We start from the raw sequence: 24,229 nt of genomic DNA, 5'->3' as shown, positions 1-24,229 counted from the left end.
TTTTTTTATTACAAACAAGCAAGCAGGCAAGTGTGTATTTCTGTCAGCATTTGCCTGTCCTCTCCTTCTGTGCTGATTTATCCCCTTAGCTGCGGGCTTTCACATCATGGTTTTGCTGTGTGCACTGGCAAAATCAGCTGGGGTGATTTCAGTTGCTGCTGTAGCCAGATTCTGACTGAAGCAGATTAAGAAGCAGATGCAGGAGCCGGTCCAGGACCAGATCTCTGGGCAGTGACACCCTGTGGAAGCAGTAATGGGCAGCAGACTTTGGGGAGAAATAAATGAAGTGATACCTTCATCTCTGTGCTGGATAAAGTTGTTTCCAAAGCTTTGTGCTGTTACAGCTTTGCAGTGAATGGCCAATGCTGAAGAGTGAGGCTGCAATCCTGCTTGTAAAATTTTCCACAAGATAGAACTGTGTACACACAGAGACTTACCATGGCTTGGTTCAGTGGCTGGCTGACAGCTGGCATCTAATATTCTCATCTTCAGTGTTTGCCCTCATTTTAGGAGGCATGTAATTTGTGAATATAATTACTGATCTCTTGCAAATGAAGGGATTTCACCCCCCACCTTCAACTATCTTAATAAAATCCAGTGGTATCAATAAGAACTTTTGGAGTGTTGCTTGTTCTCTACTTTTTAGGCTAATCCATCACTAAAAATGAAGGACTTTGAAGGGAGAAAACCGAGGTGCTCAGTTCTGACATCACTTCAATAGTCCCTGATAAAAGGCTGCCTGTATATTTTATTATTAAGGCTATCAGAATTTAAATGGTTTAAATCTATTTGACTAATTGCACTAATCTAATTATTGAAATAATTAAATGCACAGAAGCTGTGTAACTTGTTAACAGTCATGTCCTTTTCTTTGCTTTGAGCAGTTTTACTCTGGGCACCGATCTCCTCACATTCCATATAGGTTATTGCACCTGGTATGGACTCATGCACGGCATTTAGCAGGGTACGAGCAACAAGATGCACACGAGTTCCTCATTGCTGCATTAGATGTGCTACACAGACACTGCAAAGGTAAGGCTTGTACTGATTCTTCAATCAACCAGGAATGTTGGATCAAACAGGAGGTAGAGCAATCTCTTCTTAAATCAAGTGAAGAGTCTGCCAGTACAGCAAATTTCTTTTTAAAGGGTTTGGTAGGCTCAAAAGAAAGAGATTTGTAATAACTTAAGTAGTAAACTGTTATTTTAAGTAGTAACATTAAGTTAAAAGTAACAACAACCTAATTAGTAAACTAGAAATTTTGGGCACAAAATTGAACACAGAAAGCTCTATCTAAGCATGAGAAACTTCTTAACTTTGAGGGTGACAGAGCACTGGAACAGGCTGCTCAAAGAGGTTATGGAGTCTCAATCTCTGGAGTCATTCAAGACCCAAGTGGACACCATCCTGTGCGACCTACTCTAGGTGAACCTGCCCTGGCAGGGGTGGTGGAATGGATAATCTTCAGCGTTCCCTTCCTACCCCTGTCATTCTGTGATTCCCCCTATTGAAAGTTACCTACAGTCAGAAGCAGACAAGCCTGTACATAATTTGAATTACCAGCATGTTCTCTTACTGGTTGTGAGTCACTATCTTCTCTTTTAAATTGGCATTTTAATTCTATTTATACTTGAGGTAGTTAGAACTCTTACTCAGTGTGTCATGGGACTGATGAAAATAACATAGGGGAGGCTGTGGCTGTTCTGCTTAAATATTATCCTACTGTATTTATGCTGCCCAGTTGCTTACAAAAAGGTGAATAAGGTTTTGGTGTCTTTGATTAGTCTGTATATAAAAATGCCTAATTGTACAATACAGTAGAAATATTCAGGAGCCTGCTTTTCAAGAGTGAAGTCTCAAAGTCTTGAATTGATTTGGTGGTATCATATGAAATGAAGTATTTGATGTTAGTTAATGGAACTGAAACTTTCCTAGTCTGCCAGTGTTTGGTCTAGCTTGACTTTTACTGTTCTTGTAAGGAAAAAATTGTAGGGTTGATACTAGTGAAAGAAACAAACCATAGTCACTAAAAATAAGCTTTTAAAGCACTCAGCTTTCCTATAGTGCTCTTAGAAAAGGTACTTAGAGGCTAGTGTTTTGGCTTACCAGAGGACTATCAAAGGGAAGGCTGCTACTGCTTCTTGGAATCATTCTAAAATCTTGCTTTTATCTTTGAGATTGTAGCAGATGTGTTTGTTGAGACTCATAATAGATGTCCTCAAAGAGTGTCTTCTCCCAAAAGAGTGCTTCTAAGGACAGGAGCATGGTGAACAGTTCTTTTGTAATTATGTCATTTGACAATCACTAACTGAAATTCAATAAGCCTAATGAAACTAGTATTGAAGAACTGTAAGGAACAGGCTATCCAAATACTGACCTCTCACTTCTTAACACTTGCAAACAGAAGTATCTCACAGGTCCTGTAAAGCTTCTGAACCCCACAGATCTAAAGAGTCTTTGGTATAAGCTCAGGTTTTAATTGTTTCTGTACTTCCCACCTCATTCATGAAGGAGGAATATTTTCTTCTCAGAATTTTATAGGAAAACCTGTAACAATAAGGGTCCTTACACTCCTCACACTACTAACAAATCTGAAAAGACTTCTTTTAAAAACGTGGATTGGTTTTAAATGAAGACTCCACCTGATTCTGCTGTTACCACCAAAACCAAGCATTCTCAACAGTTTCTTTTACTCATGGTTCTGTTTGGCCTCTCTGGCCTGACTGAAAATTAGGCTAACACTGTAAAAAATGGTTAGACTTTCTTTGGGAAGAGCATGTGCATGTGTGTGGATTCTTTTATTACTGGCTGAATATAATTTCATAATAGTTTTGGACTATTAGAATTGAATCAGGGGACTCTGAATCTTAAGTACTGAGCTTTTTTTTGTTATGATAAAGGTACCATTTGCATTCAAGGACTGAAATCCAGTAAGTTTGAGCTACTTGCATGGGCATCAGTGATGGGGTCTTTGGCACCTGTGCGTCCAGGAGTTTAGGTTTCTGTTTCTGAAGAAATGAACTTTTAATGAATAAAGATAAATAATCCAGGTCACATCAAAGTAATTTAAAAGAAGTGGTTGAGCAGTTGTGTGGGAACCAAACCAGTTCATCTAAACGAGAATTTCAGGTACAGTAAAGGTAAACCACTTTTGAAATGATCTAGTTTGCTATGCAATGAGGAAGTTTTCCCAATTAGAGATGCACACAGACACAGGTGGAGTATAGATATGTAAAAATTCTATGACTAGTGGTAAGAATGTCCTAAAGCTGTGATAAGCAAATAATGCCTCCCCTGCTGATATTAAGTATTTATGAAACTGAATTAAAAATGCTTTTAAAGCTTCCAGTCAATAGTAAACAAGTTCTATAATTAACATACAGTGAAGTAAAATAAAGTCACAGGGAGAATTCTGTCCCAGAGCTTGGTTTTGGACACTATTCACGATCACAGAGTCTTCATGGTCAATGTAAATGGAAGTGTTCCTTATGCTAAGAACTAAAAATATCCAGTGATATTTGTTTGGCTGACACTGGTTATTTATCCCTTTTCCATTCCATTTACTCAGCTTTCTAGGAAGTGGCTTAATGCAAGTCAGAGAAGGCTGTGAAGGCTCATTATTGCTGTCTGTCACTGACTCAATTAGGAAAAATAAACGATTTTGCTGTGCATTTAAAGATAAGTTTTGTAATACTGCATTCTACGAAGCTCCTCTGAGATTACATATGTGAGCTGGCCCAAGAAGTTGTTTGGGTTGGAGGGGTTTTTGTTTTCCCTCACTACAGCTGAAGAAAGATGAACTAACTGGAATGTATCATGTTGGTGGGGGGATATTCCTCTGTCTGCCATTCACCCAAAGCATAGGATCATAGAAATATTTGGGTTGTAAGGAACCTCTGAAGATCTTCTAGTCCAATCCTGCTGTAATCAGCAGGGACATCCTCTAATAGATCAAGTTGCTCAGAGCCTTGTCTGCCCTGACCTTGAGTATCATGAGGGATGAGGCCTCAACCTGCCTCCCTGGGCAACCTGTTGCAGTGCTTCACCACCCTCACGGGACAGACATTGTTCCTAACATCCAGTCTAAATCTCCTTCTCTCTAATTTCAAACCTTTGCACTATGTTAATCCCTTCAGATCTTTGCAAACAGTTCCTCTGCAGCCTTCTTGTAACCCACTTCAGATACTGGAAGGCTGCTATTAGGTCTCAGAGCCTTCTTTTCTTTAGGCTGAACAACCCCAGCTCCCTCAGCCTGTCTTTGATGTCTGCATGCACAAGATCTGTCCTTAAATGCATACTCCAAGAAAGCAAGGGCTTCCTTGAATCTGATTTCCCTTTCCACTGTCACTACTATAAATTACATTTAAAGTTGTATCTGCATTTTTGTACTATTCTGGTCTGGGTTGCTGGTTAGAGTTCTGCAGTGTCATTGTGTATTGGTATTTGTGATCCTCCTTAGCAGAAAAGCTTCCAGATGGGGGTCACAGCTCTCTTCTACACCAGATACCACCTTCTTCAGCAGAGCAACGCTATACTAACTGCCTTGCTGTATAGCTAAGAGCCACCTGCTTTGCATTAAAGCATAACCATTCACCTGCACTTGAAGATGTTTTGACTTGGAGCTTTAAAATGCATTGACAGCTTTGGGGTTTGGTCTTTGGTTTATAGAAGATGCAGAAGATGATCAAGACACTGAGCTGTTGTATGTTGTGTATGTTCTTAGACTCTACTCTGAAGAACAAATCTGAAGTATACCCCACTCTTCATGTGGGATGCTTCAGGTGTTCCAAGTCTCCCCACTTGTCAGAGGAATGTGAATAATGTAGATTATTTTCCCAGTCTGTCAAGCATTAAGTCATCTTTTAGTCACCATGACAGACAATCTCAATTATCAGTGCAAGAAATTCAAGGCTCTAATTCTGCAGACTCTCATGACAGTGAGGTTCTGGTCAGGCAAACACTTTGTCTCTGCATTCAAACTTAGAAAAACCTGAACCAGAGTTCCTATTTCCTTGTGTGGAGCAAGGCTGCAGTTGACAAGTTTATGTTCAGCCCAGTGAAATCACTGGCTGGGGGGAGTTCTTTCTTTATTGCAAAAGGCACAACAGTCAAGCACCAGAGGGTGACAGAGATGGTCATTTGTACACAAAGGTTCAAAAAGCAAGATTGAATAATTGGAAGTAATACTATGTTTCTATCCCTGACTTTATTCAATCAGTGTTACTCAGCTATCTAACACAGAGGAGTATTTTAAAGCTGGTTATTCCTCATTTTATTTGGGTTCCATAAAGCATTTTGTGTTCATATTTAATGAGGACTGCTACAAAGCAAATTTGAAGCTTGGTGCTAAATAGCACAGCAGAGGAAGAATGCTGTGCTGAGATCTGGGAGTAGATCACTGCCCTGCTCTGAGAATTCTGCATGATATTCATAGGAACTGATAAAGCATATGCTTGTGAAACATGTCATCTGCTGCCATCCAAATAAATTTGTGTATGCTTCTTTCTCAGGAATAAAAAGAACATGGGGGCCAAGTTAAAGCAGCAGAGTTAACAGGAAGGACTTCTGGTAATTGCCCCTTTTAAAATCTGGCAATTTTAAAATTCCTTTTTCTCATTAAAAATACCTTATAGGAGTTGGAGGCAAAACTAATCTCTTTCATAACCAAAAGTAAGGTTAAATGGTAATCTATAGCTGTCCTTACAATTGGTGTGTGATTTACCATTAGTGGTACATCAGATGCCCATCTAAGTGTGTGCTTGCAGCCCAGAAGGCCAGTGGCATCCTGGGCTGCATGAAAAACAGCGTGGCCAGCAGATGGAGAGAGGTGATTCTGCCACTTTGCTCTGGTGAGACCTCACCTGCAGTGCTGGAGCCTTCAACAGAGGGACGATGTGGACCTGATGGAGCAGGTCCAGAGGAAAGCCACTGAAATGGTCAGGGGGCTGGGACACCTCTGCTGTAAAGACAGGCTGAGAGAGCTGGGGTTTCTCAGCCTGGAGAAGAAGAGAACACCTTAGAGCAACATTTCAGCACCTAAAGGAGGCTACAAGAAGATTAGAGAGAGACTGTTTCCAAAGGCCTGCAGTGATAGGATGAGTGGCAATGGTTTGACATTAGAGGAGATTTAGATTGGATGTTAGGAACAAGATCTTTACCATGAGGGTGGTGGAGCACTGGAACAGCTTGACTGGAGAGGTGGTTTGATTCCACATCCCTGAAGATTCATGGTCAGGCTGGACAAGGCTCTGAGCAACCTGATCTATTGGAAGATGTCCCAGCTGACTGCAGCAGGGCTTAGACTGGATGACCTTTAGTGATCTCTTCCAACCCAAACCACTCTGATTGTCTATGTGAACACAAGTTGATGTACTTAGTTATTGCACAGATACAGTAGTAACTTCTGGGTTGGTTTATTTTTTTTACAGAGCTTCACTTAATTTGAACCCAAACATATCAGCTCAGCTTTCTGCCATTCTCTCAACCAGTATGTGCATCAGGTACCTGATGTATCAGATGTATTTTCAAGTTTAGATGTAGTCTTGTGCTGACCAGTCTCTTACAGCAAGCTGCTAATTTCCCTGGTGACCAGCTTTAAAACTAAAAATATGTGAAACTAAGCCCTGCTTTGTAAGACAGAAATGTTGAAGGGAACTTTAACTTGAGCACAACAATCTAGCAGCTTCTAGTCCTCAGCTGCATAATATACCTCCTCTTAGCATCTGCTACAAATGTGAGTAGGTGGTAATCTTACTCTTCCCTCCCCCCCCCCGCTTTCCAGCCAAATGTCATGGGAAATAACATTGAGTGGGTAATGCCCTTCTGTTTTGCTGGGAACAAGCTCACAGGATATTCTTTTGAGACCCTCTTGTCACTGATCCTAATTGACTTGTGTAATTGAAAAGGAAGCGAGCGTTGCTTCTCTGCGTGGGCAGAAACGGCTGCCTGTTAGAGGTGTCCAACAGGGATCTTACCTGTGGTCCAGAGAAAATCCTTTAGACACAGTCTCTCTGTTTCTGACCCCTCGAAAGGAAGCAGAGGGAGATAATGTTGCCAACAGTGTGATTACAAGGATGTGGCAGTTGTCTGTTGTTTCTTTTAAAATTGAAATGCACAGTTCTAAAAACAAGGATCAAAACCCATTCCGTGTTGAAAATCCACATGTAAGCTTTAAAGCTGAGGAGTGATCTCTGCCTGAAGGTGAAGAGTATCTTGTACAGTCTTCCATGCTGTATGCTCTGTTCATTAGCTTAGCATAATGGAGACCTTAGGAAGATCATAAGTTCAGTAAGATTTACCTGAAATTCCCATCAAGTAGTGCCCCAGACAGGCTCTGATAACCTCCAACTTTAAAGCCTGTACATCTGAAATCTAATTTTAGAGCATTTTGTGCAGGAGCCATTTTAAGGAAACAATGTGCAGCTCTTGACAATCCAACAAGTTTCTACAGCAGGTGGTGGAATGAGAGCTTTGAAGTATTTCAGATCTAATTAGCTGAAGTGGCCCATTGTAGCTTGGTAGGTGTTACCTGTGTCTGCTTTTCCACACTCAGTTTCAGGTGAAACCTTTGTCAGACAGTGTATATATATATTTTTTTTTTCAACAGACTTTGAAAGATTAATTGGAAAAAAAAAATCCTCTTTTTTTCCTGCTACAAGACTCCAGCTACAGCTCCTAGAACAAAAGAAAAGTGCTGGGGTTTTGCCATGTGCTCTTAATGTCATCAGGTTTTGGGTTTCTTTTGGACTTGTTTTGGGTGGTTTGTTTTTTATTTTTGTTTTGTGCTGGTTTTGGTTTTTTTGGGGGGAGGTTATATCTGCATATCTGACTAGAAATTAATTGGTCTTGAGTAAAAGCTGTGATTTCAGGAGTTATTAGTGTTTCAGTTTCAGAAATTATGTGCTTCCTAGTAAGTTAAAGATACCAGGAACCCTGGCAAACCTTAATTCCCTTGCAGCAGTTTCTGTTGCAGGAGGTTGGAAGGCATTTTAAAATGTCCTTTACAAAATAATTAAATAGTTTGTGGTTCTCTGGCTGCAAAGCAAACCTAACTGTGTCTCTCCTACCCGAGGTAAATAGTAAGTAGAGCCTTGGAAATCAAAGGACGAGCCTATCACTCCTAGATCACCTATGGGGAATGGAAGGAGCATGCTTCAAAGCTGAGGGCTGTGCCAAGAAATTCTTGGGTTATTTAATGCTTGGGTTAGTCTAAGAAAGCTGAATTGGCCTAATCTCAGCACTCACATCATAAAAATGAATTGCTGTGCTCCTGAGACCTGCAGTGGCAGTTTGTAATGCCTAAAGGATGGGTATGTGTTCATTGTGCCCCTTGGGAACTTAGAGGATCTAAGTCTGTGTCTCTGAAGAAGCTGGAGCAAGGCAGAGCATTTATCTTCTTACTTCAGATAAGGACATCTTTCATTTTCTCACTGGTGAAAACTTGAATGGAAGGGACATGGTGTTGGAACAGGGAAGATACTGACAGCAGGCTGAAGGTTAATGGGTCTTAGCAAACATCCTCCCCTTGCTCTATGCTCAGAGGCTGACAGGGATAGAATTAAAAAGTAGCATTTGCTGAAGCTTCTCCTCTCTCTTCATTTAGGAAAATATGTGCTATGGAATACTCCTCCCAAGCAGAATCTAGTCCTGCTGTGGTAAAGAGCTGGCCATTGTGCAGATATGAATGTTGGATGGTGGCACTCTTAAGTGGAGTTTAAACATTCATCTTTATTCACCTTAGCAACTCCATCTTAGGAACTGACCTTTCCACCAGAGAGTAGAAAGCAAGTCTGTAAAGTGAAACAGGGCTATACCCTGAAAAAGGGTTTGGCTAAGAGCTGGTAGGACTTGAAGCCTCATCTCTTCACGAGTTAATGGCAGCTAGTCACCTCCTGATTATCTTTTATGTTCTTCTAGGAGTTCTTATTTCCTTGTTTTTTCATCAGTTCACAGCATGTTCTCTATGGTCTGTGTGAACTTGCAGAATGTTTATAAGTTTGTGTTACAAAGAGTTACTGGAGACACAGTCCAAGACAAGCTACTCTTCCCTTGGAGGATTTTTGACTTCTGAGCCTGTGTTTGCATTCCTTCAGGTGATGATAATGGGAAGAAGGCCAACAACCCCAACCACTGTAACTGCATCATAGACCAAATCTTCACAGGTGGACTGCAGTCTGATGTTACCTGTCAAGTCTGCCAGTAAGTGACTTCTTTTTTTTTCCTGTCTTTTTTCTATTCTACTCTGTGATTTGAATCTCTACACCCTCCAGTGCAAGAGCACTGAATATTTTATTAGCTGAATAAAGTAAAATACCTGCAGAATTCTAGCAAGACAAGAACAGCTTAAATACAGCATCTGCTAAATGTAATCAGTTACCAGTTAACTCTTGTAATACTAAGTTATATCAAAGAAAGGTACCTGGGAAGTAGCACAGGGTTATGGACATACAAGAGTCTAGAGAAGGTTATTTTTTTATCAGGTTCATAAGAAAAAGACTTCCCAGATCTCACAGGGTTTGTGAGTATGGTGATCTGGCAGTGCTGGATTAATGGTTGGACTTGATGCTCTTAAAGGTCTCTTCCAACCAAAGTGTTTCTGTGACTCTGTATAATTGCCACTACATTTGAAGAAACTTCAGATACACAACCACATCTTCTATCAGTTGGGAGCCTCATGTTCCTCACAAGAGGTTTCAGAGGGTTTTATATGTAATGTAATTATCTCAGGTGCCAGCAAGTGAACCTTCTCATGAGAAAGGAACAATGTACTTGTTGTTCTACTTTGTGCTGGAGCAAGCTGACTTCTCTTTCAAGATGTTTGGTGTTGCCATAGCACAGAAGTCAGAGTTCTTGTTTTCTGTTCTGTCTCGCGTTCCTTCTAATTCCACACACTGTCCTGCAGATGGACTTGTGCTCTGCCTCTTTGAATCTCCTTTTATCCTCAGTCTCCTAGAGAGATCTGCAGAAGATTTACTGCAAGGAAAACATAGGAAATTTTGTTCTTTGCCTGGTAGAGCCACAGAATTCCTGTAAGATAATGAAAAGCTTGATGTGTTACCACACGATAATAACATTGATGAAACTTCCACGGAAGTTTTCTTTTGAAAACTGACAACTTTTGATCAAATGAAGCTGGAAAAAAGGCAGAATATTGTGGGCTACACTGGATTGGAAGGTGACAGGAACTAGTTTCAAAGGAAGAGAGAACTCAAACAGTAGGTCCAGAGAGAGCTTCCAAACTAGGATCTGAGACTCCTTAAGTTCTGGAACTCTCTTAAAATTGTCAATGCTGGAAGAAAATATTTGAGTCAATAGAAGATAAAGTTTTGAGAAGCTTTTTCTGTAGTCCAGCTCTTGTCTTTAGCTATCTTGTAGAGCAGTCTGATCAAGAACAGATGCCACTGCTTGATTCAGTAATTCTTTGGCCTCTCAAATTCCAAATTCTGTAGGAGATCATCATAGCTGTTAGCTGGTTTGTACTGGTCAGTAGTGCAACCTCTACCTCTGTCTGTGAATAGGAGCCTTGCCTGTTCACTTTGAGTCACAGGGCTCCAGTGAGTGACAGAATGTATTAAATGCCTGTGTTTTGCATTTGATAAGTCATACACGTTTCCTGAAACATAAGGCTTATAAATATTCAGCAAAACAATCAGTCGTGGGGGAAACTCTCTGGAGCAACTCCAGTTTCTGTCGTCTTTGAGTGCCCTCTAGAGGTGATGTAGATCCCAGAGTTCTTTGGAGTGTCTGGTGTGCACCTTAAAGTGAGAGAGACTCTGTTCATTTTGCTTCATTTAAACGCAAATGAAATTGCTTTCTTTCTCATAGTGGCGTTTCCACAACGATAGACCCTTTTTGGGACATCAGTTTGGATTTGCCAGGCTCCTCCACCCCGTTCTGGCCGCTGAGTCCGGGGAGTGATGGCAGTGTCGTAAATGGGGAAAGCCATGTATCAGGCACCACCACTCTCACAGACTGCTTGCGAAGGTATGAACAGCTTTGGTGGGGTGAAAAGAATTTGGCTTCATTCTCTTCTCCAGGTGACACTGAACAATGGGAGTAAGCTGTGCTTTGTCATGGCACTATCCCCAAACAGTAGTTCCATACCTATTTTAAGGATTTTTTTTTTGCACAAGAGAAAGTGAGATTGCAAAGAAGAGCAGCAGCAGCCCTGACAAGAAGCAATCAAAACCAGTTGCCATGTGATACAAAAAGAAAACCATTTTTACACTGGCTGCTGCCAGGCACTGTGGTTTTCAGTGACTGAAACCACCAGGGTCTGCCTCCCCGTTCTTGTTTGTGGCAGCTAAACAAGCACATAAAAACAGCTCACAAAGCATTTAATGTTTGTCTCAATTATAACACCAAGTATGAATCTGATTTTCCTGTAGGCAGAGCTGAGGGCCAGCCACTGCTGGCTTAGTTGTGAGGATGGCTTTAAGAATTAAAGGAATGGAGCTTTCAAAATTACAGTTCTGAGCAGGAGATGTAGGAATCCTAGAAACAGGTAACTGGGAAGAACATTGAGGCCTCTTACACCATTAACTTGAATCTTTTAGCAGATCTGAAAATGTTCTCTTGTGGTAAATGCAGATGTTTGCCAAGGATATTTGTCTGAGAGAGAGATAACCTGTAGCCTGGGGCAAAATCTAATCCTCATGAAATGAAAATTCATAGCCTCTGACATCTGATTTTTAACCTTCTTGATACTTTTAAAGATACTATGTTAAAACGAGGGAATTAGTACAGATGGAAAACTGCTGATGCAGGAATGCATTATGAGGCAAAACCAGTCAAGTTTGGGTTATTTTTCTTTAATATCTAGATCAGTAGAATCAGGGAGAGATGATGATAGTAAAGGAAAAACATCAAACCATCCAGCTTCAAGGATGCTCTCAAAGAATATGGATTTTGGAAAGAAGTGGAACTGTGACAGCTACAGAGCATGTGTCTTAGTTTTTACCCAAAAGTTAGCAAGGTGGTCTGTGAGGTGGATTGAAAAGTGGCTGCACAACAGAATTCAGAGAGCTGTCATCAAGCTCAGCACATTCAAGTTGGAGGCCTGCAGCCAGTGGTGTTCCCCAGGGATCAGTACTGGGTCCAGTTTTGTTCAATATCTTTATCAGCGACCTAGATGAGGGCATTGAGTGCACCCTCAGCAAGTTCGCTGATTATACAAAACTGGGGGTGGTGGCAGACAGCCTTCAGGCTGTGCTACCCCCCAACAACATCTGCACAGGCTGAGAGCTGGATGAAGGCAAACCACATGAAGTTCAATAAGGACAAGTGCAGAGTCCTGTATCTGGGGAGGAATAACAGCAGACATCAGTACAGCCTGGGGGCTACCCTGCTGGAAAGCAGCTCTGTGGAGTAAGACTTTGGAGTGTTGGTGGACAGCAAGTTCTGTGTGGACCAGCAATGTGCCCAGCAATTGGCCAAGAGAGCCAATGCCATATTGGGGTGCATCAGGAAAAGTGTGTCCAGCAGGTCTAGGGAGGTTGTTCTTCTACTCTGCTCTGGTGAGACCACACCTGAAATTGTGTCTAGTTTTGGGCTTCCCAGTTCAAGAGAGACACGAGGATGACTGGGGGACTTGAGCATCTCCCCCAGTTTAGTCTGGAGAAGAGAAGATTGAGAGGAGATCTGATCAATGTATACCAAATATCTGAGGGGTGGGTGTCAAGTGGATGAGGCCAATCTCTTTTCACTGGTCAGCAGCAGTAAAACAAGGAGCATTTGATAACAAATCAGGACACAGAAGACTTCAGCTCAACATGAGGAGAAACTTCTTTACAGTGAACGTGACAGAGTACTGGAGCAGGCTGGCCAGAGAGGTTTTGGAATCTTCCCTGGAGACTTTCAAAACCCACCTGGATGCGCTCCTGTGCGAGCTACCCTAGGGGATCCTGCCTTGGCAGGGAGATTGGACTCAATCTTTGGAGGTCTCTTCCAACCTCTAAAGTTCTGTGATTCTCTGAATATTGGATTCAAACAAGGAAAGTGTGTAACTTCATGTCAGCCAGTATGGCCATGCAGCTTGAAGTTGGAGAAGGAAAGATTGAGCAGAAAGATGACAAAACCCAGAAAGCTGTAGGTATTCCTAATGCAATGACACATTTATAAGCTGTTTTATTTTCTTACAGACTTGAGAAAGGAAATGAAAAAGAAAATCAAAGCCCAAAATCATAAGACAGAGAGGTAAAGGAAATAGGGTACATAGAGTAAGTAATGGAAATGAGGAGGGACCATGAGGTGTTGATTATCATTTAACGCTGCATTAGTTATTCACAGAACTGGGCAAGGTAGGGTTAGCAGTGAGGTGATACTACATTGCCTTCATGTCCTTAGTGTCTGCATGTAGATAAAATCAATTCTTTCAAAATATTTCATCTAAAAAATCCTACTTTTAAAGTAGCTTCTGGGAAGATATTTGCCCTGTGGAAGCCTAAACCTAGAGGAACAGGCTTTGCAGTCCATTCTACTGGCCTTTTCTATGCTGACAGGTTCTGACAGTAAGAGATGTTTTGCTGTAGTGTGTTGTGAGAACATAGAGGCTGTGTATTTTCTCTAAGCAGTTCCCTGTCCTGTAGTGGTCTCTTCCTGTAGCTCCCTTGAGCAGTGCTGTCTGAAGATTTTGAAAGAGGTTTTTCTAGTTGTCAGCACTTGAGCTTTCTTGGAAGATGTCTGTATTTTGAAAAGAACTTTGTGTTTACAGCCCTTTCCATCTCAGAGCTTTGATCTTAGCCCTGGAGGGCTACAAGCTAGAATAGTGTCCTGCAGATAGCATGCAGCTGAGCACAGAAATTGTGTCATCTTGCTTCAGATCTTCCATATCAGTGTTTTTTGGCTTTGAAAACAAAAGGTCTCTGCCTGCTGTATTTCAAAATTAGATGTTCTGTTGTAGGAGATGAACTAACATTTAGCTTCTCTCTCAGGCACTGATGGATTTTGGTGCAGTGTTCCCAAGTAGAGCATTGCTAAATATCAGATGTGGATATCTGAACCACAGCGCCTTACACAGTAATAGGTGTTGGGTTTATTCAAAATGACATTGAAAAGCCATGAACTCTCTTGTGGTGCCAGTGACCCACAAGTAAAAGAAGTGTTTTCAGCATGTGTGAAAAATTGCCTGATGGTTTTGTACATCCCTTTGCTTTTTAATATTTTTTTCAGGTTTACAAGGCCAGAACATCTAGGAAGCAGTGCCAAAATCAAATGTAGTGGTTGCCATAGCTACCAGGAATCTACCAAACAACTCACTATGAAGAAGTTACCCATTGTGGCCTGTTTTCATCTCAAAGTAAGTTCACTGGGGGCAGACAGAGCAGAGGATGCTCTGAGAGGATGAGCTAAATTCGTTGACATGTCTTCTGGCTTTCACTGACTAATCTTTCCTGATATGAATTGATATAAAGAACAGCTTGCCTGCCCAGCTAGATTTTCTATTAAGATAGTACTACATTATCTATAATGCAGCTTTGCAGTATGTCTGTGGGAACCTGACTAATCAGAATCTAGAAATAAAATGGAAAGCCAGTCCAGTGCCTGAGCCAGTGTAGTAGCCCATCTCCAGCAGCACTTCCTCATCCTGCATGGTTAAATTTTTAACCTACATTCCTCCTGGAAGAATGTCACAGAAGAGCTCTTGTGTTGAAGGAACAACATGACAAAGTTACCAGTCACAATGGAGAAAGCTTTTTGTGTCTTCCCAGCTGTGATGTTGTCAATATTTCCAGTCCAGTTTACATCAGATGGAATCATGAGGCATAAAGTCATAGCTGCTGTCCTCAGGTAGTTGAATCTTGTACGGTTTAAGCCTGAGTGTGACTGGTGTGAAGTAGGCACTTACTGCAGGACATGGAGGTCATTCTGTGTCAGGAGGCAAAAGGTCCTTGAAGAGCGATGCCACAAGCCTTTGGAGAAGCAGCCACTGTAGTAATTTAGCTCATATTTGATCTACTTGAGCTTCTCAGATGCACACCTCTATAGTCTTCAGGTGTCTCCTGAGACAGAATGACCAAGTCTTCTTGCTTGGTTCTTGCTTGACTGCTTCTTGCTAGGCTGCCTCAGCTCTTATCACCACTGTTTCAGGAAACTTCTTATCCAATGATCATACTAAGGTCACATAAGCCACATAAAGAGCAGTGTCATTTTTGCCTCTGCTGATGGTGACTGGAAACAGATTTTTAAATGGCAGTTTGAGTGCTGTGTCCAGATGAAGGCTTCTCTTCCCAAAGAGGGAACAGTGAATTGAGAGAACACATTCCAGCCATTTCCTTCAGAGGCTTGGTTCAGCTATTCAATCTAACATGATTTCTAGAGTTTGAACTTTGGTAAAACACCTGGATAACTGCAGAAGTGTTGGAAATAGACCTTGATCTTGTAGCTGTCATGGCAGAACATGTGCTGAACTTTACTGTAGCTTTCTCAAAGCTTTTCTGGTTTACTTTCCAGGAGCCATCTCAGCTAGGTCAGTATGCTGGAAAATGTAATAATCTGTGTAACTCCAGTGAGCAAGTCACAGACTGTAGTCAAGAAATGACTGTGGTTTGGAGTTGTAAAATGCATAGCAACTCTGTATCCAGCATAGCAGGGATTTAAACTCTGTTTTCAAAATCTGGTTTGTACAGAAGGTTGTTAGTGAAGTGTAGAGGTCCTGATACAAAAGCAGAATGCTGTAGGAAGGTCTCTGAGAAAAGATTGATTGTGCTTTTTGCTGAACAAAAGGAATTGCTTCTGATTACCTCATGCCTTCAGATGGTCAGCTCCATATACCAGAAGTTTCTCAGCAGCATCCTGAGTGTTAACCAAGATGATAGGTAATGTTTTGTGCCAAAGATATGAGCCTGGATGGCATAGATAATAGCACAGTTCCTTTGTTCTTCTTTAGCTGTTTGTGGCCTTCCTGAAGGGTATTCTTGCATGACTCACTTGAGGTTTCAGGAGTGCTTGGCTGTCTGCTTGGCTTTTAGGGGCAATTTTTTGGGATATGTAGCTCTCAGTTTGATGTTATTGCAGAGTAGTTGGCAAAACATACCTAGGTGATTCTCCTCTTCTTGGGTGAGACAAGAGCAATGTGCTCAACCCTTTTCTCTCCTCTTCTTGGGTGAGACAAGGGCAATATGCTCAACCCTTTTCCTCTTTTTGAGTGAGACAAGGGCAATGTGCTCAACCCTTTTCTCCCCTCTTCTTGGGTGAAACAAGGGGAATGTGCTTAACCCTTTTCTCTCTTCTTCTTGGGTGAGACAAGGAGAATGTGCTCAACCCTTTTTGCTCCTCTTCTTGGGTAAGACAAGGGCAATGTGCTCAACCCTTTTCTCTCCTCTTCTTGGGTGAGACAAGGGCAATGTGCTCAACCCTTTCCTCTTCTTGGGTGAGACAAGGGCAATGTGCTCAACCCTCTTCTCTCCTCTTCTTGGGTGAGACAAGGGGAATGTGCTCGACTCTTTCCTCTTTTTGAGTGAGACAAGGGAAATGTGCTCAACCCTTTTCTTAAACTCAGTTCAGTATTTCTGTAACCCAGAGTGACTGCTGATTTTACTTTTGTAGAAAGTAACTTTCTTTCCCTAAGTGATGGTGTTGTCCTGGCCATGCAAAATGCTAATGTCCTTTTATGTGTTAGAGGAAAAAAACAAAGAACCACCAAAGATAAGAGTTATAGAAGTCTCAGCTTTTCACATCTGGATCTGTTGCTAGGGAATTTGTTATGGCACCACAATTGGAAAATAATTAACTTGAAGTGTAAATAGAGCAGAACTTGTGAGAAATGGGGAGAGAAGCTGCCTTTAAATAGAAACTCATTCATCTCTTTCTGGTATTTGTTCCTGTTTCCATTTAATGTTCAATCAAGAAGCTGAGGAGAGGCTGGTGGGTACTGCAGCTCCTTTTGGCAGAGGGACAAGGCTTTTTTTGAGAACATCTTCCATTTTTGCCTTTGTTTGAATTGGTATTTCTGTGTAGGCTTTACTCTTTGTCACTTGAGATGATGAGATGGGTGGATTCAGTGTGTGAACCTGATGGCAAGCTCTCATTGTCACCCATTCTGTGTATCAGTGTAGGCAGCATGTATTTGGATAGTGCAGAGTGCAAATGAACTCTGGGTAGAGGTTGTGTGTGCTCTCACTGTTTAATATTAATTAATGTCAGTTGGCAATCATTCTGTATGGATAGAGATTAAAGCAAACAATCTAATCAATACTGAGTTTGTTTCCAAAATGGGGTTTACTTTTCTGGTAGAAACTGGTTAGCATTTCCAGGGGGTTCTCAGCTCAGACTGAAAATACAAAAGGTAGAACAAATATCTGAGGTTATTCTTGAATATTAACTGCTAATATGATTCCATGATACTGCTCCTAAGCTTAGGACACTGACACCAGGCAGAAATCTTTGCCTTTCTCTAAAGAGAAAAATGTTCTCTCACTTTGTCTCCAGCGGTTTGAACACTCAGCCAAACTGAGGCGAAAGATCACTACGTATGTCTCGTTTCCTCTGGAGCTGGACATGACACCATTCATGGCTTCCAGGTGTGTACCAAGCCCAAAATCCCCCAAAGACCTGGACAGAGCTGTTAACCGCTTCAAACATGTGCATTGTGAAAGATGGAGCATTCTTGACTCAAGGTTATAGAACAGTGTGGATACTTCTGCTGTAAGCTTCTCCTTGCAATGTGCATCTCCTTGAATTTCTAGATAAACTACTGAGGTTTGAGTGCCAGAAAAGGGTTTACATGGAAACCTTTTTTTCATTATTATTGGTGTATTATGTTTCTGGCTCAGACCCATCATGCCTTCAGATCTCTGCTTCAGTCCCATCACCCCCATGGCCACCCACCAGTCAACTTGTGTAATTAGGCAGACTGGACATAACCTAATGAGTATTTCTGAAATCCTTTTATTTCTGCACACATGCCAATTGGAGTTGTTTTGGTTTGTACCTTCAGCTTCTCTTTAAAGAACATCATAAGAATCAGGGAAAAAAAACCCAAACCACAGTCCAGATTAAAATGAGTATTTTCTAATGGGCATTTAAATGGAAACAGTAAAACTTCTCCTATCTCCCAGGCTTTTATATAAATGCACCTGTATGAATGGAATGTAATCAGCTCAGTTATTGAGTGTTTGTCAGATGTTCCATTCAAATATGCAAGAGGATATTCAGATTTCATTTGTTTCTGAAAAAGAAAGCCCCAGAATCTGGCATCTCTTAATACAGGGCCTCAAGTTGATGCTAAAATGTTAAAGCAGTGATTTCAAATGTTGCTTCCCCTCCACCTCCCCTCCCTAAGAAAAGGATGTGCTGCTGCCAGCAGAGAAAGTGCAACCTACTCTAGGTGAAACTGCTCTCACAGCAGGGTTGGACTCCTCTCCAGAGGTCCCTTTCAACTCCTATCATTCTATGAAAAGAGAACCCTGAAACTCTGTTATGTGTTTTATTAAGAATATATAGTTTATACCACTATATTCTGGAGATTTAGAGAATTCCTTCTTCCTCTGTGGTGAATTTTCCCTAGATATGGGGGAAAGAACAGGCTCTGCTGCTGAAAGGTATCAGGCATAATGGAATATAGATGGGATAATCAGCAAACAGAACTCAGTAATCTGAATTTCATCGGCTATGAAATCAACAGCATAATCCTATTGCTGCTGTCAGAACACAAAATGAATTTACAAGTTGGAGCTGGGATGATTGACCCATCAGAGGATAAAGGATTGATGTAATTAGATATTTTCCCAGGTTTCAAATACAAATCTTTCCTTAACCTGTTTTGAAGCTTTTTGGATCAGGCATTTGACGTAAACAAATCTGTATTTGCAGTGCCAAAACGTTGACCAGGAGGAGAAACAGTTTCTTGTGTAGCATTGCTGTGAGAACAAATAAAGCACCTTTAGCATCCTAATCAGCAGCCCTTCTCTGCTGCTGAAGCACGCTGTGCTTGTGCATGCAGACCTGGATTCAGCAAGCAGGCTGTCTCATGTACAACCTACTTCCTCCCTTTGGGAAGCTTTAAGTGACTGGATTTCTGTATGTGTGTGTGTTGCAGTAAAGAGAGCAGAATGAACGGGCAGTACCAGCAGCCGACGGATAGTCTAAACAATGATAATAAGTAAGTGGCATGTTCCATGACTCCTCTTGGGAAAGGGAGCTGGCCCCTAGAAGGGGATAGGCAGTCTGCTGTATGTCCCGCGGTGTGAAGAGCGTTGCCACGCTCGACAGCACAGCAGGTTTGAACTGGGGAAAAGTAAAGCTTCATCCCCTGCAATCTCCAACCCTTCCGTGGCTTTGTGGCAGCTGACTTTGAGATCTGAAGGTGATAAGCCCAGCAATCAGTCTGTGAGAAAAATGAAAAGCCCAAGTCAGTGTTAAGAGGGATGGATGTTTTCCTTTTAAATAATCCCATTTCTGTTGCAATAGCAAAGAGAGGTTCAGAGGACTAAAACACAACTTTACAGAACATTAAGAGAGTTCCACATAGATTAAGAAAGTTCCAAGTAGGTGGCCCCCAGTAATTCCAGACTCTTGGCCAGGTATTGATTCCAGTCAGAATAAATGGCAAGTGGATAAGAGACTTGCTCAAGAATGTAAAGACAGTGCAAATTAAATCAGTGTCCATCACTTGGTGGGAACAGAGGTGGTTGCACAAATCTTATCTTGATGTTGAATAAGGACCACAGCTGACAACTGTTGTTAACACTGAAGAGGGTTAGGCAGAGACAAAGCAGAGGCATCTGGGCTGCTTAGTTGAAAGGGATGCCATAAGCAGCTGGGACAATCACACACACACACACAGTATCACACACAGTATCATCAGGGTTGGAAGAGACCTCACAGATCATCAAGTCCAACCCTTTACCACAGAGCTCAAGGCTAGACCATGGCACCAAGTGCCACGTCCAACCTTGCCTTGAAGTGCCCCAGGGACGGTGACTCCACCACATACCCAGGCAGCCCATTCCAGGACTAGAGTGATGTCCATCCACACTAGGAAGAAGGTGGTGTATACCAATGGCTCCACAGACAGTCGACTGAACTAGGTGCCTTGTTGTGGCACCACTGTCAAAAGAGCTTTGAATTTCAAACACAAATAGGCCATTATCAAGTGAGACTGGAGAGGTTATTTTACCATTGTGCTGCTGTGTTTGTGTCCCAGTTGGAGGACAGCACACTAAGAGTTAAAGAGAATAGAGAGGACTTGAAAAAGAGCCACAAGTATATTTAAGACTGGAAACAAAATCTTACCTTCAAACAAAAGAGCCAAGGCCTTCAGTCTTCTCTTTTTTAAGAAAAGAAAAAAAGAGACATCCCAAGTGTAGAGCAACCTGATTAGTCTTACCAGGATCTTCCTTTGGAGCAGAACTGCTAGTTCTCAGCTAGCAGGCAAATGCACAGCAGCATCTGGAAGCTGAGGCTGATTACACTCAGTATTTCAGGATGGGTACAAACTTTCCAATTTAAAGGCAATTAATCAGTATAGCAATTTATCATTAGAAATACTTAAGGTTAGCTATAGTTAAGATTACCTCCTTCCCCAGCTCTCATATGTGTTTTTTCTGGTTCACCAGAGCAACTCCTTCAGGGAAAGAGGTCAGACTTCATAATCAGTGGGTCCTCCTCAGGAATGCATCAATATTGAGCTATGTTAGAAGAGCATTTGGGATATAGGAGAAACTTCTTCACTGAAAGGATTCTCAAACACTGACAGGCTCCCTGGGGAGATGCTTGAATCCCTGTCCCTGAAGGTATTTAAAAGAGGCAGAGATGTGGTGCTGAGGGACATGATTTAGCATCAGCCTTGGTAGAGTTAGAGAATGGTTGGATTGGACGATTTTAAAGGTCTTTTCCAACCACAGTGATTCTATGATTCTAAAAGTCTTTGCCAGCCAGTGTTGGTAAAGCTGTTGGCTGTCATCACAGACTGGGGTGTTGCATGGATAGCAAGACAGGAAAATGTGACTCTTTTCCCTGGGCAAGGATGCTCTCTTCCCAGTTAATGTTAAGAGCTGGTGTTTTACTGATGGATCAGATCCTGTGCTGTTTGCTGTACATGCTTCAGTTGGTTTCCCCCTTTTGGTCCAGATACTCATTAACTCTTTTCTGTACCAGGTATTCCTTGTTTGCAGTAGTTAATCACCAGGGAACCTTGGAGAGTGGGCACTATACCAGCTTCATCCGGCAGCACAAGGACCAGTGGTTCAAGTGTGATGATGCCATTATCACCAAGGCTAGCATTAAGGATGTGCTAGACAGTGAAGGGTAAGTTGGCAACTGGAAAGGAGAGAGGGTGGGAACCCTTGACCTTTGTTGGGTTTTCCTTACTTTTCAGTTTAAGGACTCTCATCATAAAGAAGAATTAATTTCTCTCTCTGAATATCTAATGTCCCTCTGTGTATCCATCAGCATTCCAGGACGTTGCTTTATAATCCTGGATTTGTTGAAAGGAGGGGGAGGGACAAAATGAGGAATGTCAGCTGACTGCAGTGTCCCTAACTGGTGCTCATACCCCAACACTTGCTAGTGGAAGGGGCTCTGAAAGCTAGAGTGTGGAAGTGCTGTTGACCTCTCTGATCGAATCCAGCCTTGGTCCACAGAACCTTTAGAGCAGGGTGTAAAAAGATCTGAAGAAAAGCTGTTAAGAAAATGCAGCAGCCCAGGGTGGCACGTCTAGAATGTGAGCTCATGGCTTGAAATGGATTTCAGACTGACACTTTGGTGTCACATACTTGCATTGAGAGGGCATCTTGGTGCTCCCCACTTGCAGGAAGCCCTGAGGTGAGGCCTGGGACATGTTGGAGAATAAGGTAACATGTGAACTCTTGATTTTCAGCTATGGAAAGACAAGCCTTTTTTGTTCTGGTTTTAATTATTCCTGACATTTCCATGCATTGCTGCAGGCACAGATACTCAGTAATTTATGTTTTTTTAAACAGATTTTACCAATCTTTCTTTTTTTTCCTCTCTTCAACCAGGAAGTACAAAAATCTACAACATGTAAATCCTTGTGTTAAGTGCTTTGGCAGTGTGACTTCTGCTTTGAGGTCAACAGAAAAATGAGTTTATTTTTCCCAAAAGCTCCCCCTGGTTCTGCTCTTCAGATGGGGTCTGTCTGTGGGATAAAACTACCCACCCCACCCTGTGGGCAAGGTGGAGAGGGTATGTGACACAACTGCTGCCCATCCAGCTCATTAAAGGCCACTTTGAGCTCTGATCCTTTTTCCCTGGTTCAAGTAAAGGCTGACACTAAGTAGATCTTCATTGTGGAAGGGAAGCTCCATAGGATGTGAGATGGAAGGATTGATAATTGGCAAGTCTCAAAAGTGCTTTGAAGCATTTTGAGAGTCCTGCAGTGACCCTGTCAGCATGCAAAGGGGATGTAGAGATGAGCCCTCTTCCTTCTGACAGGTAGCTGCATGAGGGCTGGACTCCCTCATACAGCAGTACAGAAAGTAATTAAGGGCATCCTGTTAAAACAGCAGATTTGAGTACAGATTGAGCCGTGAGATACTTGAGCTGGATTGGAGTGGGATGCATGAATCTTCACCCACGTGCTTGGTTCTTCATTTGCCTTCTGTACCAGTAAATGGCAGCCAGTTTGCAGCAGTCTCTGGCTCTCTGATGCTTTGCTGGGACGACTCTAAAGCACTGGTTGCATCTTAAAGCACCTCCCTTTATGTTCTGTCTCGGGATGGTGTTGAATGGATGATACCTGTCTGGCCACCAACACAGCCCAGTCTTTCAGGTTCAAAGTGGATTGCATGACAAGGTTTGACTGTTTGATGTGCAACTGTTCGGTTCCCTGAGTTGCTGGTAAAATTATGTCAGCTGGCTTCCCTCCTCCTCATCCCTGGGGACTGCAGGGAGCTGACGTGTCCCTGGAGCCGCTTCAAAGGCAAAAGAAAAACAATAGTCCTCGTTTCTTAGGGTCGCAAAAATGGTCAGGGGACTGGAACACCTCTGCTACGAGGACAGGCTGAGGGAGCTGAGGTTCTTCTGCCTGGAGAAGGCTCTGGGGATACCTAATAACAGCCTTCCAGTACCTGAAGTGGGCTACAAGAAGGCTGCAGAGGGACTGTCTCCAAAGGCCTGCAGTGATGGGATGAGGGGCAGTGGTTCAAAATGCGAGGAGATTTAGATTGGATGTTAGGAACAAGTTCTGCACCATGAGTGTGCTGGAGCACTGGAACAGCTTGCTCAGGGTGGTAGTTGAGGCTCTATCCCTAGTGATGCTCAGTGTCAGACTCTGAGCAACTTGATCTATTAGAGGATCACCCTGCTGATTGCAGGGGAGTTGGCCTAGATGACCTTTGGGGGTTCCTTCCATCTGTGATCAGTGGAAAATCCTGATCAGCAGCAGGCTAAGCTGTACCTCTGCTTTCTTGCAGGTATTTGCTGTTCTATCACAAACAGTTCCTGGAGTATGAATAGCCTTATCCAGCAGCTTGTCTATAAACAAGGAAGAAAATAAGCAAGCCTTCTGAATCGACACACAAACCTACCTGAAATGAAAAGACCCATTAAAAACCAACTCGCACTGAGCTGTAACAGGACCTACTTGACACTGACTCGAAGCCTGGCGGAGCGAGAAACGAACAATGCCCAACGTGTTTGCGGTCCCACGAGGACAGAAAGGGGGGAAGGAAAAAAAAAATCAAAGAGGCTCCAGTCAGTCACTTAACAGAGGAAATACAAAATGAAAGGAATGCTCTGGGTGGGGAAAATGGGAGCAGAGGAGTCCGGGCACTGGTACATCTCCTATGTTCCTCCAAAATTGTGTGTGGGAAGGCAAGAGGTTATAACCCTCATCTCCATAAAGCATCTTCTCCATTTGGTGCTTCAGCTCCAACGACCAATCATATACCAGTTAAAAGTTAAAAATCCAAGCCCATTTTTTAATGCATATGGGTCTGAAAGCAGTAGAGTGGAGGAGGAGGAGATGACACACCTAAAGGACTTTGCAAGTATCTTTTTATTTGTGAATTTTAGTTATTAAATAAATACAGTATGAAACTATTAGGCTCTTTTTTTCTCCCCCCTCCCCCCACCCCTGCCAACAACCACAACAGAAATCCTGGATCATGGAACTGAAGCTGCAGTACTAAGACAGGTTTTCCAGCATGCCTGCTTGCACAGGTAATGTTCAATGCCACCGGACTGCTCATCGAAAGCATCAGCACAGATTCTGTTCTGATTGAGCCTTTTTTCTTTTGTTTTGTTTTCTATAAATAGCTATTTTCTTAAT

At 42.3% G+C, this 24,229-nt stretch overlaps 1 protein-coding gene across 2 annotated transcripts in view; it reads left to right on the top strand.

Annotated features, from left to right (window-relative positions):
* The window catches only part of USP22 (ubiquitin specific peptidase 22), a 103,441-nt gene extending 79,441 nt beyond the window's left edge, over positions 1-24,000 (top strand). For both annotated transcript variants that reach the window (XM_064153586.1, XM_064153585.1), the window contains 8 exons: positions 885-1,032; positions 9,093-9,198; positions 10,825-10,983; positions 14,170-14,296; positions 17,428-17,519; positions 19,037-19,099; positions 21,097-21,246; positions 23,373-24,000. In XM_064153586.1, coding sequence (XP_064009656.1) covers positions 885-1,032; positions 9,093-9,198; positions 10,825-10,983; positions 14,170-14,296; positions 17,428-17,519; positions 19,037-19,099; positions 21,097-21,246; positions 23,373-23,415 — 888 coding nt within the window. In that variant the 3' untranslated portion in view covers positions 23,416-24,000. The remainder of the gene's footprint in view (positions 1-884; positions 1,033-9,092; positions 9,199-10,824; positions 10,984-14,169; positions 14,297-17,427; positions 17,520-19,036; positions 19,100-21,096; positions 21,247-23,372) is intronic.
* The last annotated feature ends 229 nt before the right edge of the window (positions 24,001-24,229 follow it).

This window comes from Pogoniulus pusillus, chromosome 13 (assembly GCF_015220805.1).
Source record: "Pogoniulus pusillus isolate bPogPus1 chromosome 13, bPogPus1.pri, whole genome shotgun sequence".
Taxonomy (NCBI): Eukaryota; Metazoa; Chordata; class Aves; order Piciformes; family Lybiidae; genus Pogoniulus; species Pogoniulus pusillus.
The sequence above is the reverse complement of the archived record's forward strand: the minus strand, read 5'-3'. Positions and strand labels throughout refer to the sequence as shown.